General features: G+C 43.3%; 1 protein-coding gene across 1 annotated transcript in view; it reads left to right on the top strand.

The window, feature by feature from the left end:
- Positions 1–15,042, top strand: part of hs6st1a (heparan sulfate 6-O-sulfotransferase 1a) — a 52,621-nt gene extending 37,579 nt beyond the window's left edge. The window contains exons 2-4 of the mRNA XM_034525138.1: positions 6,385–6,607; positions 8,227–8,475; positions 10,547–15,042. Of these exons, the coding sequence (XP_034381029.1) occupies positions 6,385–6,607; positions 8,227–8,475; positions 10,547–10,864 (790 nt within the window). The 3' untranslated portion in view covers positions 10,865–15,042. The remainder of the gene's footprint in view (positions 1–6,384; positions 6,608–8,226; positions 8,476–10,546) is intronic.
- The last annotated feature ends 2,442 nt before the right edge of the window (positions 15,043–17,484 follow it).

Below are 17,484 nucleotides of genomic sequence, written 5' to 3'. Positions count from 1 at the left end.
GAACACATGACAAATGGTCCGCGATTACTGGATCCATCTTATTTTCTTCGCATCGCTCTCCCTCCCTCTCTGTCCGTGTCCGACAGCTCTCTGGGCTGTTGCCAGTCAAGTTACATGAGAGAACAGGCGGCCCGTACATTCCTGCCGAACACGGCTTTGCACTGAGGGGATTCCCTCCCCTGTCTCTCTCTCTCTCTCTCCTCTTTGTTTTTGTCTTTTCCTGTAATGTCCAACTCAGGCTGGGCCACTTCCCCACCCCCCCGTTTGCCTTAGCTTTCTCCTGGTTACCGCGGAAAGGATGCAGGTTCTCTAACCCGGGGCTGAAGACGTTGTTCTGTACACAGCCGCAGCAACGAGGCGTCTCTTTGTGTCTGAACTAGAATTAAAGAAGCTCTCGGCTTGATGCTGTTGAAGTCGAAACCTGGTCAGAAGTCGCTGATCTTCTTCCATTGTCTCAAAGAAGTTTTCTGCAGACGTAACCATTAATCAATTAATACAATAATCTTTAGATTCTTTAATGATTTGTAAATGTTATATGCAGCTGCATGTAAACCATACATCGTACCACACCGCTGTTTGAGTCCATTAAGCAGGATTATAACATTAAAATGGACCAGAACAGCCTTCATCTGTACATTATTTACTGAACATTTCGCATCTTGTATGTATGGCGTCAGTTGCTTTTTATAATCTGTATGTGCCGACTGACTGGCAGCATTTGGCAGTTATCAATTCACCATTTTGTGTAAATTTAAAATGTCAAAATAGCCAAATGCCCATTACATTTTCCCTGAAACCAAGGGGATATCAAAACGTTTCTTATTATGAAAACAAATAAACAATACTTCTAAAATAAAAAATATTCAGCAACCACTCTGATGATTTATGACTAGTTTCTGTCGATATTCCCAGACGCCAGCTTCTTAAAAGTGGTGATTTGCTGCTTTTGACAAAACAAGCAATTTGAGGATGTCACTTCTGGGAAAATGTGATGAGCATATTTTCATTTTATTTTACATTTGATGGATGATTCAATCATTTGCAGCCCTAGTTGTAATTCTTGCATATTTTATTTCATTGAAAAAAAAAAAATAGACTTGGCCCACTTGTCCCCGTCCCATTGCTCGGCCACATCAGCGCACAGCATATCAAATTGCATCCAGAAGTCGGAAAGTCTCCGTCAGGATGTTATGATATGTATAGAAAATGTGAACACTTGCCAAATAATTCAGAAACCATAACGTCTTGGCACAACGTGATTTCTCTTTGCTGAGGGAGAACAAAGAATTTCCACAAGTTTTTTTTTCTTTTTTTTTCCTCATTTTTAACCAAAATCTCCGGGATGTCTGCTTCACTGCAGCGGGGCCCCTCTGTGGCCCCTCTGTGGCCCTCCTTCCAATACGGTCGCCACTGTCTTCTGTTACTCTCTGCCTTTTCACTTGTCTCTCGTATATCTTCTGCTTAAAGTCCAAACTACCAAGGCAAGCTGTCTGAATCCTGAGGCTGTTTATTGATCGACCAACAAAGAGAGAGAGAGAGAGACAGGGGGAGGGAGAGAAAGAGAGCGGTACATGGCGAGAGTGAGCAAGGGCAGGCAGAGAAGACTCCTCGAGAGCTTGTCTGAACCGGAGGGTCTATTTCTGTCTGTCTCAATGCGTCATTAACAGAAGACACACCGGACACGGGATGAGATGACAAATGGTGAGCGGAGAACCGGAGAAGGATGAAGAGGGGAAGTTTAGTCTCGAGAGGTCTGCCATTGATTTGGTGGTGCCGACGGAGGGACAGAATATCCTGAAGCCTGTCAGCTCACGACCATGTCTGATTGTTCATTGTCGTGTGTGTGTGTGTGAGAGAGAGAGAGACAGAGAGAGAACAGGAAGGACTCAGTGGAAGTCTATTGAGATTCAAGTCCTGACATGTCGCTCCTCACTCTCCCTTCTCTAAACACACACACACGGTTCCTCTGCATTTACAGCTAGCACATTCCACAGGGACCATTCCTCTGAAAGCAAAGGGACTGGGGTTTCCCTGGAAGTTGAAATACACACACACACACACACACACACACACACACACACACACACACACACACACACACACACACACACACACACACACGACAATGAACAATCAGACATGGTCTGAAAGAAACACACAGAAAGAAACATGCTGATGCGGTACTCCCGGGGAAAGTTTTTTGGTTTGGAATGGATTTCTGCGTATCGATCCTGATGCATATATATAATCAATCAGCATCGAGTGGGGTTTGCATCCCAATGTCATTTTCAGGTCGGCACGGTTGCTTTTGACCAGTTAACTTTAACATTCAACTGTTTCTTCAAACGGTGGAAACATCCATCAGTGTGCACAAAAGCAGCCCCATTTCATCGCTGATTAAATCTCCGGTGTGGTGAGACTGCAGTGTCTATCTTTTGTGAAGCCAGACACCACTTTTACGAGCTAGCTCTGGTACCAGCATTGTGACAAAACGCCATACATGTTAGTTGACAACAATGTAGACGGAATAAAACGCTTATTTTTCTGACCAACGATCTAAAACAACAAAGATATTCAGTTTAGAGTCATTTGAAACGTAGAAAGGCAGCAAAATCATCACATTTAAGAATAAATGACTTATTCTCAATACCTAGCATTGGTTTGTTGGCATCCAGCAGTGATTTAGTCAACCAGGCCGTGAAACGCACATCCTACCAATAACCTTCAACAATTATTTTTTGCAAACTGTGATTTTTTTGGGGGGGGGATTGGTGCACTTTCCTAGCTCTGTGCATCTGTGTGTGTGTGTGTTTGAACTTTTTCATGTCTCGTTACGTCTGAGGCGGCATTTTCTTCTTCTTTTTTTTTTACACAAGTTGTTAAGAGTTCAGGGCCATTTTTAGAGGTGGGAAAGAGTGGTGATGTTGAGTGGATCCAGTTTCAACAAACATCCGTGAACTATTAATAAATCATGGCTGCGCCGCACAGAGGGATGCTGTTGGCGTCACCGTGTTGGTGTGTTCTGGGTCAGTAAATCAGAATATGAGCGCAACCTTCTAAACATTTGCCTTGAGAGAAAAAAAAAAAAAGACTTTGTATTTCTAGTGTGTTGCAACCACGATAGAAAACTCATCAAGAGATGGGCCGACGGAGGGGAAGCGACAGAAAGGGAGAGATTTAAACCGAAAGGGAAGAGAGGTTAAAGAGAAGGTGTAGGTTGCAGAAGTGGTGATTTGTGAGCCACAGGAAACGGTCAAAGGACTCATTTACCCTGAGCTCTGAGGGACCATAACGGCGCTCTGTGTTTCCTCCTGATAACGCTCAGCAAGTTCACATTTACTCACTTCAACAATATTTTTTTAGGGACAAGACTGGTTTAAGATTGCTCTTTTAAGATTGTGTTAAAGCTGCTGATGTTTATTCCTTTATCCTTGAAGTTTGACCATGGTCACACCCAGAAAATGGTGAGGAACTATTCTAGGAATATACTAGGAGTAAGTATTCATTGTCTCCTTAGACAATTGTACTCTTGAAGAGATGGAAAATCCCTCAGAGTGTCTATTTCTCACTTATTTACGGAGTGTGTAAACACACAGATGTGCACGAGAGGTGATAGAGATGGTGAGAAAAGATGGGTAAAAAAAATAAAAATGTGAGAAAACCCTCCTAAACATTCTCGCTCTTACAGCCTCAGTTTTTTTTTTTTTTTTTTTCATTCTGTGATGGTGATAAAAGACAAAACTGTCCTTGTTCAGTCCAAATCCCACAGTGGTCCAGATAAAAGCTTCATCACACCTCTCCCTGCCAAAAACTAGCTTTCTTTTATTAGTCTTCTCTAAACGCCGCCGATCCGATGGGATGAATCTCGTCGATTAGTTGACGCCCACGTGACACCGGATAAGTGCAGTTTTGAGTGGGTTTTTTTGCGAGGGCGTTTGAGAGGTATTCGTCCATTTGATCACACAAAAAGGCATACAGGGGAAATTCGATGAAAGAAAAATATTGTACATATTTTACGTATTCTGCAAGAGGGCCGCCGTGGAGCTGCTGCTCCCAGACTGCAAATTCCTGCGTTCAGCCGGAGGATGATGTGCTAAAACCTCGCCGGTGAGAGATTGAGCGCTGTGTATTAACTTTGAAGTTAATTTGACAAGTGCACGTATGCTCCAACTATAAGTCATATCACCTGTGAAGAAAAAGTGCCGCTCAGAGGCAGGGAGTGCGTGTGCGTGTGTGTGTGTGTGCATGTGTGTGTGTGGGTTGAATCATCATTACCTAGGGATCTGAGTACACGGCCAGACATCATTAGGCTTTAAGGCGAAAAAGTCTCCACGGCTTCAGTTTTGCAGTCTGCCTGAACCAGAAGACACGACAGGCAGGCATGCCGTTTAAGATCATTTATTTGGGTTGCATTTATGTGTGTGTGTGTGTGTGTGTGTGTGTGTGTGTCTGTGTTTATGTGCATGTTATTTATTTATTTTCCCTGGTAATATGCCTGAGCCTTCATTATAGCTGGAGCCATAACTTTGATAAATCACTTGGGCTCGGGGCCCTCACTGCTTTCACAGTATTAGAAAACTAATTGAAATTCTCTTCCGCCCCTGTCTCCCTCCTTTCTCTCTCCCCCTCTCTCTCTCTCTCTCTCTCCCCTCCTCTAACCCCTCGTTCTCTCCACCCGTCTATGTTGCGAGGGCCAAACTGTTCTGTGTTTTTTTTCAGTAGAAAAGAAGCCAGGAGGGGGGAAATGTCATCACTGATTTAATAGGCGTAGTCTTACCCAGAAACACACACACACACACTTGCACACACGAATACACACTGCACTCTGGGGAGCGTTAGGAATCCTGATAATGTCATCATAGGAATCTCCATAATGTACCCCGGTCTCTGCAGGCTCCAGTTCGACTGTGCCTCTCCCCTCCCCTGATTTTGATTAGATCGGGCATGAGATTTTAGGTTTAGGTTGATGGGATTTAGAGTTTAGATACTTCTTTCTATGGCTGTGATCCCCTGCTGTCCCAGGATTGAGGGTATGTTTGGTTCATTGCCTGGCATCTCCCAGCTGCCACTGGATTTAGGGTTTAGTCGTTTTATTGTCCATGATCCCTCTGCCGCTACTAGATTTGTTTCATTTGAAGGGATCTCTCCTTGCTGCAGCTAGATTCAGGGTGCGGTTGTTTTGTTGCGCAGGATCTCCCAGATTGTTTTTGGGGTTGGTTTTGTTTTTTTCAGTCAGGATCTGCTTGCCCCTGCTGGATTTGGAGTTTGGTTGTTGAATTGTGCATCTCTCAGATGTTGCTTGATTTAGGGTTGAGTTGTTTAGTTGTCCGGGATCTCCCTGTTGCCACTGACTGATCTCTGTGGGGGTTTAGCCACTTCTTTTTAATATCCAGACACTGCTGCTGTTTGGGTGACACTTGGGGCTTTGTATCCACCCAGCAACCCCTCTGCTCTCACTGGGTGAGCTTTGTAGTGTGAAGCCAAAGATTTAGAGATGGAAGCAGAGAGTCTGTGTGGATATTATGTGAGGCGGCTTGTGTGGACCGGGCCATTTCATGGAGTCCTGTCGGCACACAAAATTCTCTGAAAACATTCCTCTGACGTGATGCAAGCCCAGGAGAGGAGGGCTGCGTGTGTGTTTTTCGACCGGCGGCATGTGTCTGTTGCCCAGACAAATCCATACCATCGCTGCCAGATACACTGCAGGCACATAACCACACATAAACACACACGCACACAAGTTCCATGTGTGTGTGGTTAATGAGGATGTGTTGATTGATTAGACTGCAGTAATTAGCTGGAGTGTGAATGCCTGGAAAGGTCTTCGCTCTGGTGGGAGTGTACCCTCTGGAGAGACATTGAACTGTACAATGCACCATTACCTTGCACACACACACACACACACACACACACACACACACACACACGCCACATATCTTAGATGCAGGATGAGTCATCTCTCGCAAGCAGACCTAATACTTGCAAGAGGGTGTGTGTGTGTGTGTGTGTGTGTGTGTGTGTGTGTGTGTCATATTCCGAGACATAAGGATGTTTGCAGCATGGCTTTGTGTGTTGCAGAGTGAGATGTGCTTGTGCCAGCAGTTTCTTTTCCTGCACCCTGTGGCCAAAACACTGACCTGATCCGCTCCCTCTCTGCCTCCTCATTTGTACTTTGGCTTCCTATCAGCTGTACATATTTCCTTTGTGCATCACAGAGCTGCTTCTCGTGAATGCAAATAATATGGTATTTAGTATGGCAACCTGGTCTTTAGCCTTCCTGCGACTGAGTTTTTGTGGATGTAGACTGAGCTGCTGCAGTAAAGCGTTGTAAACAGTGCCCCCACATGGACAACAGAGGAATCACAGATTTCTTCTTCCCAACAGGAAGTTCTACTACATCACTCTGCTGAGAGACCCGGTGTCCCGATACCTCAGCGAGTGGCGGCATGTGCAGCGGGGAGCCACGTGGAAAACCTCCCTGCACATGTGCGATGGACGGACCCCCACGCCCGAGGAGCTGCCCTCCTGCTACGAGGGCTCCGACTGGTCGGGGTGCACCCTGCAGCAGTTCATGGACTGTCCCTACAACCTGGCCAACAACAGACAGGTACAGAGAAAAAGCTTTCGCCGTGATGAAGTCCAATATAACCACAGTCGCTGTGGTGCATAACAATAAAAAAATGCACACTATGAGCTTCAAAAGCCTGGCTATGGTGCAGGGTTGTCACATTGATAGTCCTCTGAACTGAAGCCAGTGCCGTCGTGTAAAGGAAGGCGACAGAACTGGCCACAAACCCTCAGCCATTCAACTTTGCTTTTGGTCTTCTCTTGGCAAAGACTGTCTTTTACTGCGAACACTGAAATCAGGTGCTCTGTTCCGTCGTGATGCCGCCATTCATCAGCCCTGCAGCGCTGCACCTGACCTCACTTCTCTCCTGCTTGGCGGTTTTGTCCTGTTCACCAAACGGATGCATCCATCCAACCCCGTTGAAAAAAATATACCAATACACAGAATAAATCTCTGAAGGGGGAAAAAAAAAAGGATCAGATTGCTTGGGGAATTTCCACACAGGAAACCAACATAGACTAATTAGATAATGATTTCATTCTTACTTTCTTTTTTATTGAAGGAGAATGGGAAAGCCACACACACACACACTCATAACCCATTTTATTTCAATGTTTAAAGATCGGCCAAATATTAACTACTCAGCAAAGATATATTTATATATATATATATATTTTGTATTTGATTTCTTATATTCAGAATTCAAAATATGTGAAAAGGTATAAGATGAGATGGGCACATGTAAGCGTGAAGTCTTTCTCTCTCACGCACGCACCCACACACCCACACACCTCAGATTTACACCTTTTCTCATGGCTTTCTCAGTTTCCCACCTAAATGTGTTTGCCAGCTTATCTCACCTGAGCCTGTGGCTGTTATTACTCATAGTCCCATGGCTTATGAATGTGACACACACACATACACACACACTCTTGAGGCATCCTGTTGTAATCTTGTGAATCCAAATCAGTATGCAGTCATTGCTCTTTACCAGACGTGAAACCGCTTTAGTTTTAGTACTGAAAGGGAAGTGGTTATTGATACGCATTTCAAAATGAATCGATTTGTAAATGCAGCAAAATTTAGTTTCCGTTCTTACTATTGACATAAAGCAGTTCATTATGATTACAGATGCAGTTTGAGTTATTTTTAGCCAACACTAATAATAAATTAATGAATAAAAAAGCATGGAGTACCAGTATTTTTGCATAATATTTCTGATTTGATAATTTAGTTAGAGGTAGAGCTGCAATCATTAGTCGATTTGGGTTCCAGTTTTTTATAGCTGTTTTTTGACTAATTTTCTTAGTAGATATGCAAAGAATTTGAGTTGGACAAAAAAAAGCAAATTGAATGCAGTTATCTTTGTAGACATAATGGTTAATTGAGGAAAAAAATGTAAAATAACAATAATGAATATAATTATTATGATGATTAATCAGTCATCTAGTCACCAGTGAATGTTTTGCTCTTCATCTTTTCAGCTCAATTCAGCATCAATACAACACCTCATTGTTCCACTGTCCCTTTTTTTTTTAACTTTTGCACTCTTTTTTTAACACACGCCTTTGATTTAAAGTTGGGTTCTTTAAGACTGTCGTTCACACAATCATCCACCGATTTCTATAACTTCCTTCACTTCCTGTTCCCATCGACAGGTTCGTATGCTGGCGGACCTGAGCCTCGTCGGCTGCTACAACATGTCCACGGTCCCAGAGAAGAAGAGGGCCCAGCTTCTCCTGGAGTCGGCCAAGAAGAACCTACGAGACATGGCCTTCTTTGGTCTGACGGAGTACCAGAGGAAAACCCAGTTCCTGTTTGAGCGGACCTTCAGGCTGCGCTTCATCAGGCCCTTCATGCAGTACAACAGCACCAGAGCTGCAGGCGTGGACTTGGACAACGCAACGGTTAGTGCTGCTGCTCATCTTATGTAGATGCAGGTCTGTTGGCAGGAAGCAAACATTCAACAGGAAAGGATGGATTCAAAAGTCTGTGGGAGAAAGTAACAGAGTACATCCACTAAATACAATTTTCTAGGTCTTCTTTTACTCGAGAATTTACTTTTTACGCTTTATATTTCTCCTCCACTAAGTTTGACATTTACTAGTTACTGTACATAGTAAAATATTACATTTAAAAGAAAACATAATATGTTTATATAATCCAATGCATTATTTATGTATTTGTTTAATAATTTTTTTAAACTTTTTATTTGATTTTTGAACAAAAGAAAACACGACAAAACATCGTAAGTGACATAAGGACAAAAAGAGGAGAGAAAAGTAGTACATTAATAATCAATGCATTATTAAAGATTGAACCAGTGGATCACAACCCTTTTGGTTTCTGACACCTTACAACTGAGAACCAGGCAGTGTAATCCTAGACTGGGAACCACTAGGACCACTAAGCAAGACAGGTACTTGTACTAATGTTATGGCCAACATCTCTCTCAGAAAATAAACATAGCAGCCGACGCACATTCACAAAATCGAACGGAAATTTGAAAAGGGGAAAATTATCTGAAAAAAGAAAAACTCTAAAGTGAAAACCAGAAAGGAACACTGTGATTTTCTATTGCTGTGAAATGAGTTTGGAGTGTTACCGTTAAAAAAAAAAACTAAAAAAAACAGCAGCTTCAAACACGTTCTTCACACTTTGATTGGTCCAGTGTGGGAGTTCTTAGACTCAATTCCCAGCAAAGAAATATCCTCCAGTACACAGCAGACTGATGATTTGAACATCAAAACCAGAAAAATAAAATATGCCCTGCCGACAGAGGCTGTGGAAAGGTTATGTGGTTATTATCACAAAAAGGAGAAAATATCACTTTGCCTGACAGGTTGGGTAAGGCTGCGTGTGGCATTTTGAGTGGAAACCTGTTTTCAAAAGTAGCTTTCAAATTAAATGCCTAAAAAGCCACTGTGTGAAATTGTGACAGCATTTAATAATTTCTAAAATGTCAAGTAATTACATCAGCAGGTGAAGAGAACAATGTTTACTTTACACTCCCCCTGCAAAGCTATTGTAAGCTCATTTATACCCTTGTGCATCAAGATCCCAGCGAGTCATTATTGATTGAACCAAATTGTGTGAGGACGGTTCTCTGATATGTGTAGTCTTTGTGGCGCCTTGAGCTCAGCGCCGCCGTTCAAACGTCTCCAATTTTCTAACACTGATGCAGCCGTTTTCTCCTCTGTTGACGCACACATGTCTCACAAATGATATCCGGCACTGCATCGCCGATTTCAAAGGGATTTCCTTAATTAAACACATTTCCCCCGTCCATGTTGAATCCACACACGGCAGATGATGCGTGCCAATAAACCCAGCTCCATTGTGTTGCACCAAACATCAAACACGTTTCTGTTATCTTGCTCCACATATTGCCAACACACTTTCTGTTCCCCTCTCTCATGTTAGAAGTCCTATAAAGCTTGTGTACAACAAAATGTCTTGGAATAGAGCGCTCCTCTGCATGAACGTTCCCCATGGGGGCCAAGACTCCTTTTTGAAGGATTCAGGATCTTTACGCGTCTTCCTATACACTAATCGCAGGTTTTAAAGACTGTGCCCTCTGGGATGTACTCTTTAAAGCCATGTTAAGATTGACTTTAGCCCTCTCGTTCATTTGAAGGAAGCCAGTCCAGCAAAACAATAGCTTTTACTCAGTCTGAAAAGTAGGACAACAAATGTGTCACTGGCCAGATTGGAAATGTTTCCTACACTGAGACGATAAGTAAACATGGGCCCAGATTGTCTCCTTTTCATTTATTTATTTAGTCACGCCACAAGTCAAACAAACCGAAAGAGATGAAAAGGGCCGCCATTATTTTGTAACCCATCATTGGTCCAGTCTTTAGTTCCATGTTGGCTGCAACTAATTGGTCTCAAATGGCTTTTTTTTCAAAGGCTTTCCTCACCTCTCTTTCATGTTCTTTCATGACACTTTTTTTCCGCCTCTTCTTTCCTCGGTAGGTGCAGCGTATCGAGGAGCTGAATGAGCTGGACATGGAGCTTTACGACTACGCCAGGGACCTGTTCCAGCAGCGCTACCAGTACACGAGGCAGCAGGAGAGGCGGCAGCAGCGCATCAAGAACCACATGCAGCAGAGCCACCAGGGCCTGGGCCTGGGCGTCGGCCTGTGGCCCTCCCACGGCCGGCAGAGCTCCGTGTCGACGCTGGAGGACGGAGAGGTGGAGAGGGAGGAGGGTGAGGAGGGAGGCAGAACGGAGGAGGCGGGCAGCAGGCTCCCCACTGAGGACTACATGAACCAGATCATCAACCGCTGGTAGCAACACAATGAGAACAAACACACAAACACGCATATGTAATGTGAAATACACACACACACACACACACACACACACACACACACACACACACACACACATATACACACAGAGAGGCGCCTGCATCAAAAGACCCAAATGACTGACGAACAGACTTTACTGGAGAGTTGGGCTACAGGAAGGGGAGTCTCAATGGTTGCTATGGAGACGTGGGCTTGGTCGATTGCATCAGGTCTCATTATTGAGGTTTGCCCGGTTGTTATTAGCGCCCGCCTGCCCTTTCTCCCTCCCTGACCCTCTGCGTTTCTCGGTCTCTCCTGTCATCATTACTGAGTGGAGGAAAGATATTTTGAAGAGTTGCAGACAACCGAGCATCTCTTCCATCTCTCCCGCCTCCCCTCCCCTTTCTCCTCCTCCTGTGTTCCTCTCATTCTCTGTGGCCTCATATGGAGCATGAGAAAAATAAAATTAAGTCTGTGAATTCCCACAAACTCTTGCTAAAGAACTTCCTGGATACTCCAATTTCAAAAGAACTGTGACTGCTATAAAAGTATGCTAATGGCTGAGCTGAACAAAGGAAGCGTTTGGAGTACATGAGAGACTGAACCTGAAAGAAAGAAGGAAGCGAAGAAAAGTTGGACTTAGTTGTGTAATAAAGCTTTCTGCTTAAAAAAAAAAAATCTGCCATTTTACCCATGAACACGCTTTGGTCATGAAATAATGACTCATTCTCATTTTAGGATGATTTTATTTGTATTTTCCTTTTTGTTTATGCTTTTTTTAAAGCAGAATTGTAATAACACTGAGACCAATATTGCTGCCTAAAGAAAAGTGATTCCTTTATTTCTTTATTTTTATTTTTATAAGTCAAAGCTAATGGATCGGATTGATGTACAATGGACCATAGCCATTACTGAAGCCTTGCATCTTGGGGGGGGGGGGGGGAGTGGCCTGTTTCTCTGTTCAAGGTTCTCAAAGATCCTGTCGCCCAACAAGTTCATTTTCTCTCTTCTCCCTCCTCAGTCTTGTTTTGTTTTTGTTTGCGTCTCAGTCCTGCAGAGAATGACAGCCAATTACAGAGTCGAATCTCGCATAGGTGCAAAGAAATCAAAGGCAGGGAGAGGAGGGGAGGAGTGCGTCTTCTGCAGGTTGTTGCCAGCAAACGTGCTGCGTGAGCGACAAGCACTTTGGAAACCTAAACTCTGATAAATGCTTGAGATGGGAGCTGTGGAACTACTGGTCACCATGGCAATAGTGAGCCCTTAATGTAGTGGGTGGCATTTTCAATTTCTCTTTCTTTTTTTCTTCTTTTTTTTCTGACCAAGAGGTGCGTTGTAAAAGTGGCGGTCTCAAACAAGCCTCCTTCCCACCTGCTGAAAGGGCACACACAGCGCCGGTGACCTGTAGTTCGTTTGTGTCACCTGTTTGACCCCGGAGAACGCCCGGGGCGAGGTAGCAGTGCCTCTATGTACTGGGATCATAGTTAACATAATTATTGCCAGATCTTATGTCTGCATTATACTACAGTAATTTCTCTGACTACTTGTGTGTGTGTGTGTGTGTGTAAATAGTATGTACAGTATGCCTTTGATTGGCGTATGTGTATGCCTTTGTAAATAGTGTGCCTGCCTGAGAGAGGATGCCTGATGTGTTTTGTGAATGACAGGTTCCATGACCAATTATCTTGCCATTTTGTTGGGGGTTGGGGGTGGAGGGGCGGGGCTCCAACAGCATGTCACAGCAGTGTGACCGTCGCAGTGATGCAAGCCAATAATACTCCCCTCTGCCCTTTCCTTTCATATGCTCCTTCCCCCTTTTCCTTGTCTCCTCCCAATGACGTAGTTCCGCATGAGGACCGTATCGGTAGAAATGATCCAAATCCTAATTTCTACTTTTTAGAAAATCTGCGCGTGTGACACATCTTTGCTCATGGCAGCAACATTCTACAAGTAGGGTTGGGTTACAACAGCTGGCTACATTAATTGCACCATGTTTTGTTCCCCAATCAGTTATTTTGACTTTCTTTTTTTTTTTTTTTTTGTCAAGCGCTTGTGATTCAGTCTTTTTTTATTATTTTATTTTTATTTTCACAGAATTTGGTTCTCGCTTGGTAAAATATCCTCATTCGTTTCGCTTTGATCCTAATCTCTTATTGAATGTATTGTCTCTGCTCTGTAGAATGCATGTATATAGCTTGAGCCGGTTATAGCGACAAACAGAAAGTAGACCCATGTGTGATCTCAGCACTCTGTACATTATTCTGTCAAAACAGGAGGTTTTGTGACTCCACTAAGGGGAAAATGAACATGGAAATACTATATTTATATAGATTGTGATGGCATGACCTGAGCATCTGACTTCTTACAGAAAGTCTGTGGAAAATATCCGATTTAAAGGCTGGGTAAACATTTTATCATCAGAAAATCACTTTGGAGATGCCAACCTGCTACTTGATTACTGTATTAAAAAAAAAAAGTACGCTCTGACGTTTCCCCATTAGATTTATGTCGGAAACACTAAGTAACGTACACAGTGCTGAGTTCTCAGATTATAGATTATATCAAATGTATCCAAGAAATATGAATTCGGTAATGGCTCAAATTAATCTTGGTCTGTACTCAACCAAAGAGAGTTTGTTGGAGAAAAGAAACGCCACTCCATAACTGCAAATGGACTGTGTGTGGGTTGTAGTTCAACAACACCAACAAAGTGGTTATTCTATTATGATTTCATCACGTTCATTTCAACCTTTCCATGATAATATTTCAAAATGATCCTTTTTAATAGTTCTGTATCAGGACTTCCAGTGTTTTGAACTTGCTCAATGTGGGTTGTAAAGTAAAAAAAGCTTCACTTGTTATTTCAATGTGTCAGATACATTTAATCAACGTTTCATATGTTATCATATTAATCTCCTTTTCTCCTCAGCAACACGGATGGTGAGGACAGATCTTTTGAGTTTTAGTTCATCGTGACTCTAAACTGAAGAATGTTCAATAAGGGATTACAAAAGGATTCAGATTTAATTGGCAAATTTAATACCGAATTCATGTTCCATGAAATGTTATTGAACTCCAACCCGATCTACAAGCAAAAAAAAAAAGAAATCAGAGCAATAAAAGGGAATGCCAAGAAGAAGAAGCTGGAGAAGAGGATGTAAAAGTGGGGAAAGACGTGTCACCGCACAATTTGAATTAAAATGAATGTAGTCCAGGTTTAGTGTCATCCAGGGAGGCAATGGGGAGGATGCAAGCTTCCTTGGAATAAGATAAATAATATGTTGCCTCCTGCTGTTAACAATAGATTTTTATTTAATTTTTTACGTCTGAAGGAAGAAGAAACCAACAATTTAGCCGCCCACCACCCTCCTCGTTAAATTCCAACTAATCACCCATCCTCAGTGTCTCCTTTTGATCAGCTCCTTCTAAAGCAGGGATGATGAATGAGGGGAACAATTGGGATGCATCCAGTGTCAATATGCTGCTTTTTGTGTAGCCTTCAAAGTAACGCAAAATGGAATATGGCAAGAGAGATCTCCCTTTTCTTTTTGTTTCGTATTAACTTCCCCCTCATTGTTTTCTCAAAACCGGTGACTTGAAAACACTGCAGATCCAGGCAATTTTGGCCACAACCCTTTTTAAAAAATTTTTTTTTTTTTAAAGTCAGTCTTGCGTTTGCACTCCAAACCAATATCTGTCTCTGCATTAATGGTTGAAGAGGGAACACACACATAACTCATTCTCTCCCTTACGTGATTTTTATTTTCGGCGTTTCAGTTTTCAAGCGACCATCAGACTTGAAGCAGTCCTCAGAAATACTCCCCGTGACCTGAACAGTGTGTGAAAAGAAAAACAAAATCCTTTCACTGAAATTCTTCCATGAATTAATGCTGTTAAGCTATATTCAAATATTTTATGTCTCATCACTATGTATATCTGATGTCTTAACAGCGTTTCCTTTGTGACAATGAAGCAACCCATGTGTCGCTAACATCATCCCTTTTTTTTTGTTTGTAATTTTATTTTTTAAAAGAGGTGTTAAAAACTGTGTGATAGAGACTTGTTTTTTTCGGATTGGTGTGCACAGTCTGTCTCTGGCTCCTTCTGTATGCATCATTCTGGGTTTGTTTCTTTATGATTGCAAAAATGAATCCACCAATTAAAATATTTCATTTTTACAGACCTGACTGTGTTTTGCTTGTCACTGCATATCATTTGTCGTGTTTCCCGCTCTGTCACTCTATTGTCGAGTATGAAAAACATTGCCCCCTTTTTCTTTTTATTTAGATGGAAAAAGACATCCAAGATAATTACCTTGAAATGCAGCCACATATTCCTCTAAGAAATACTCATTTAGGAATTTTTTGACAATTTGTGTGAGAACTTTGCCCTCCATGCTTCTGCACTTCCATCCACAGGCCAATCTATAACTAGAGGTCATTTCTACCTCTTGCCTACACTAACCACAGGACAATGACCCCATAAAGCAGCCTGTCCCCCCCCCTCAACAACCGCGTCAGCCCTGTCAACGGTGATCTACAGCCCAATTCAATCTGCAGGCACTCGGGGCCTGCCTAACACATGTATAAGCACACAAATATGCTTCTTTCCTCTGCAGTGGCAGGTAGTTGAGCAGGGGATGGAGGCTGCAGGGCCGGCATAAAAAAAGATAATTCCCTGCCCTTGGCTGAGCTCGCGAAAGAGAGCCTGTCTCGTCAACAGGCCGGTGAGCTTCAACTTTGACCCCTCAAGGCAGGGCATAAAAACTAATTTGCCTGGACAGCAACAGACGGAGGCGATCGGCTGCGAGGGAGATCGGAGAGCGTGCAGACGGCACCAAGGAGAGCAAGAGTGTAAGAGATGAGGAATCGGAGAAGGTCTTTATGTTAGACGGGAGGAAAGAGGATGCATCTGTGCAGCCTCTCTGGCAGCTGGTACATGGTGTATCGGACTGAACGCAGTCTTTAATCCTCCCCATAGCTCTGGGTCGCTGTCATTTCAAATGCAGCTGGACAAAACAAACAATAATGGCTCAGCTACTGCAGAGGGCTGGGCGGCTTTTGTTTGGGGGAACATGTGCATGCGAGCGTTTGGAGAGAAAGTGCCTGCTCTCTTCAGTGGGAATCCGGCTCTGAGTGATTGTATGGGCTCTGGCTGCCGTCCATTATTAGGAGGTCAAACTGGCTGCAGCTCCTCATTGCCGGTTCGGTGCTTCGTTCATGCAAACAAAGAAGCTCTGGCATTATTATCGCTTTTTCTTTTTTTTTGCAGCGTGGAATTCTGCAGATAAGTTCATATTAAGTGCCTCCCTCACATATGCATCAGAGCCAGGCCGTTGTGGTTCTGGAGGATTGCCCTTTTGGCGCCAGCACTGGTCACCGTGGAGTTTGGTCCTCTGGCTCTGGTTGAGTCGTTTCCAGCAGTGGCATGGCTTAGACCTTCATCGTCAAAATATACAACAATGTGGACGAATCTCTCTACACAAATGGTTTGCAGAATTTCAAATACCCGGTTTCATCAACAAATTAAATACAAAGGGCAACGAGAGACCTCAATCCACTGTGGGAGTGCACATTTTTACTGCAGCAATAAAATAAATATGATTATATTGGACAATTCGGGCAGTTATCTGACCTCCCACTCTAAGTTTGGCTAACCTCCCAGGTCAACATCAAATCATCTCTCATGATATTAAAGGATTGAACAGAGGAATCCAACCTCCCAGCTCTGGAGCTCGTACCGGCTGATACCAGTGGGAGTACAATCTGAGGAATCCCACAATCCCATTATGGTGTGTTTATTATGTTTGCGTGTGTGCGTGTGTTGAGCTGTGGCCCATGAGCTCATAAAGAGCTGATCCACTGCAAACTTATTAACCTCTACATAAAAGTCTTAGAAATGTTGATGTTGGAGAAATGTAGCGGGATAGAAACACTGGGTCAGCGCCCAACACCAGGCTGGTCGAGGGTTGAAACGTTCCCTTTATATACCCGTGCAGCGACACACAACAGAGCGTAGAAATTAAAAATCATAAAGCTTGCTGTGCAAAAAAAAAAAGTGGCTGATCCCAATTAAAAAGCTCTCCTTTCGCTGAATAAGTGTTAACTGTTGCCAACACCAAAGGTACTTAAGACTGCGATCTTCTCTATCTGTATTTATGATGTGAGCCCAGACCAACCCGGTGTTTGGTGGCTGTAATGTGGTGAATTAGCTTCATGTAGGAGACCCCGGCTGACCCCCATTATATAGTCAGGGACACATTTAATTAGCGTCAACTCACGTGAAACGACAAAATGTATTAATATTAATGGAGGTTTAATTGAGGTCGTCGTGGTCCCCCGTCGAGGCTTTCAACCTCTAAAATGGCTGACGTGTGATAGTGTGAGGAAAGGGAGCCCACAGCCCGGGTTCGCCATTTCATATGTGACCCCGGAGAAGATGACAACCACCTCCCATAATTCATCTGAAGATGTCACCTCAGTGACAGATGAACAGGCGCTGTGGGCGCAGTGTGTGTGTGCGTGAGGCTAGGTTTGGCTATACTTGCAAGGACTGTCCTCATAGGGATACAGCAGATTTTGGTGTTACGTTGTGTGTGTCTATGTGTGTGTGTGTGTGTGTGCA

Source organism: Cyclopterus lumpus, chromosome 22 (assembly GCF_009769545.1).
Source record: "Cyclopterus lumpus isolate fCycLum1 chromosome 22, fCycLum1.pri, whole genome shotgun sequence".
Classification (NCBI taxonomy): domain Eukaryota; kingdom Metazoa; phylum Chordata; class Actinopteri; order Perciformes; family Cyclopteridae; genus Cyclopterus; species Cyclopterus lumpus.
This window is presented reverse-complemented; position numbering and strand designations above follow the sequence as displayed.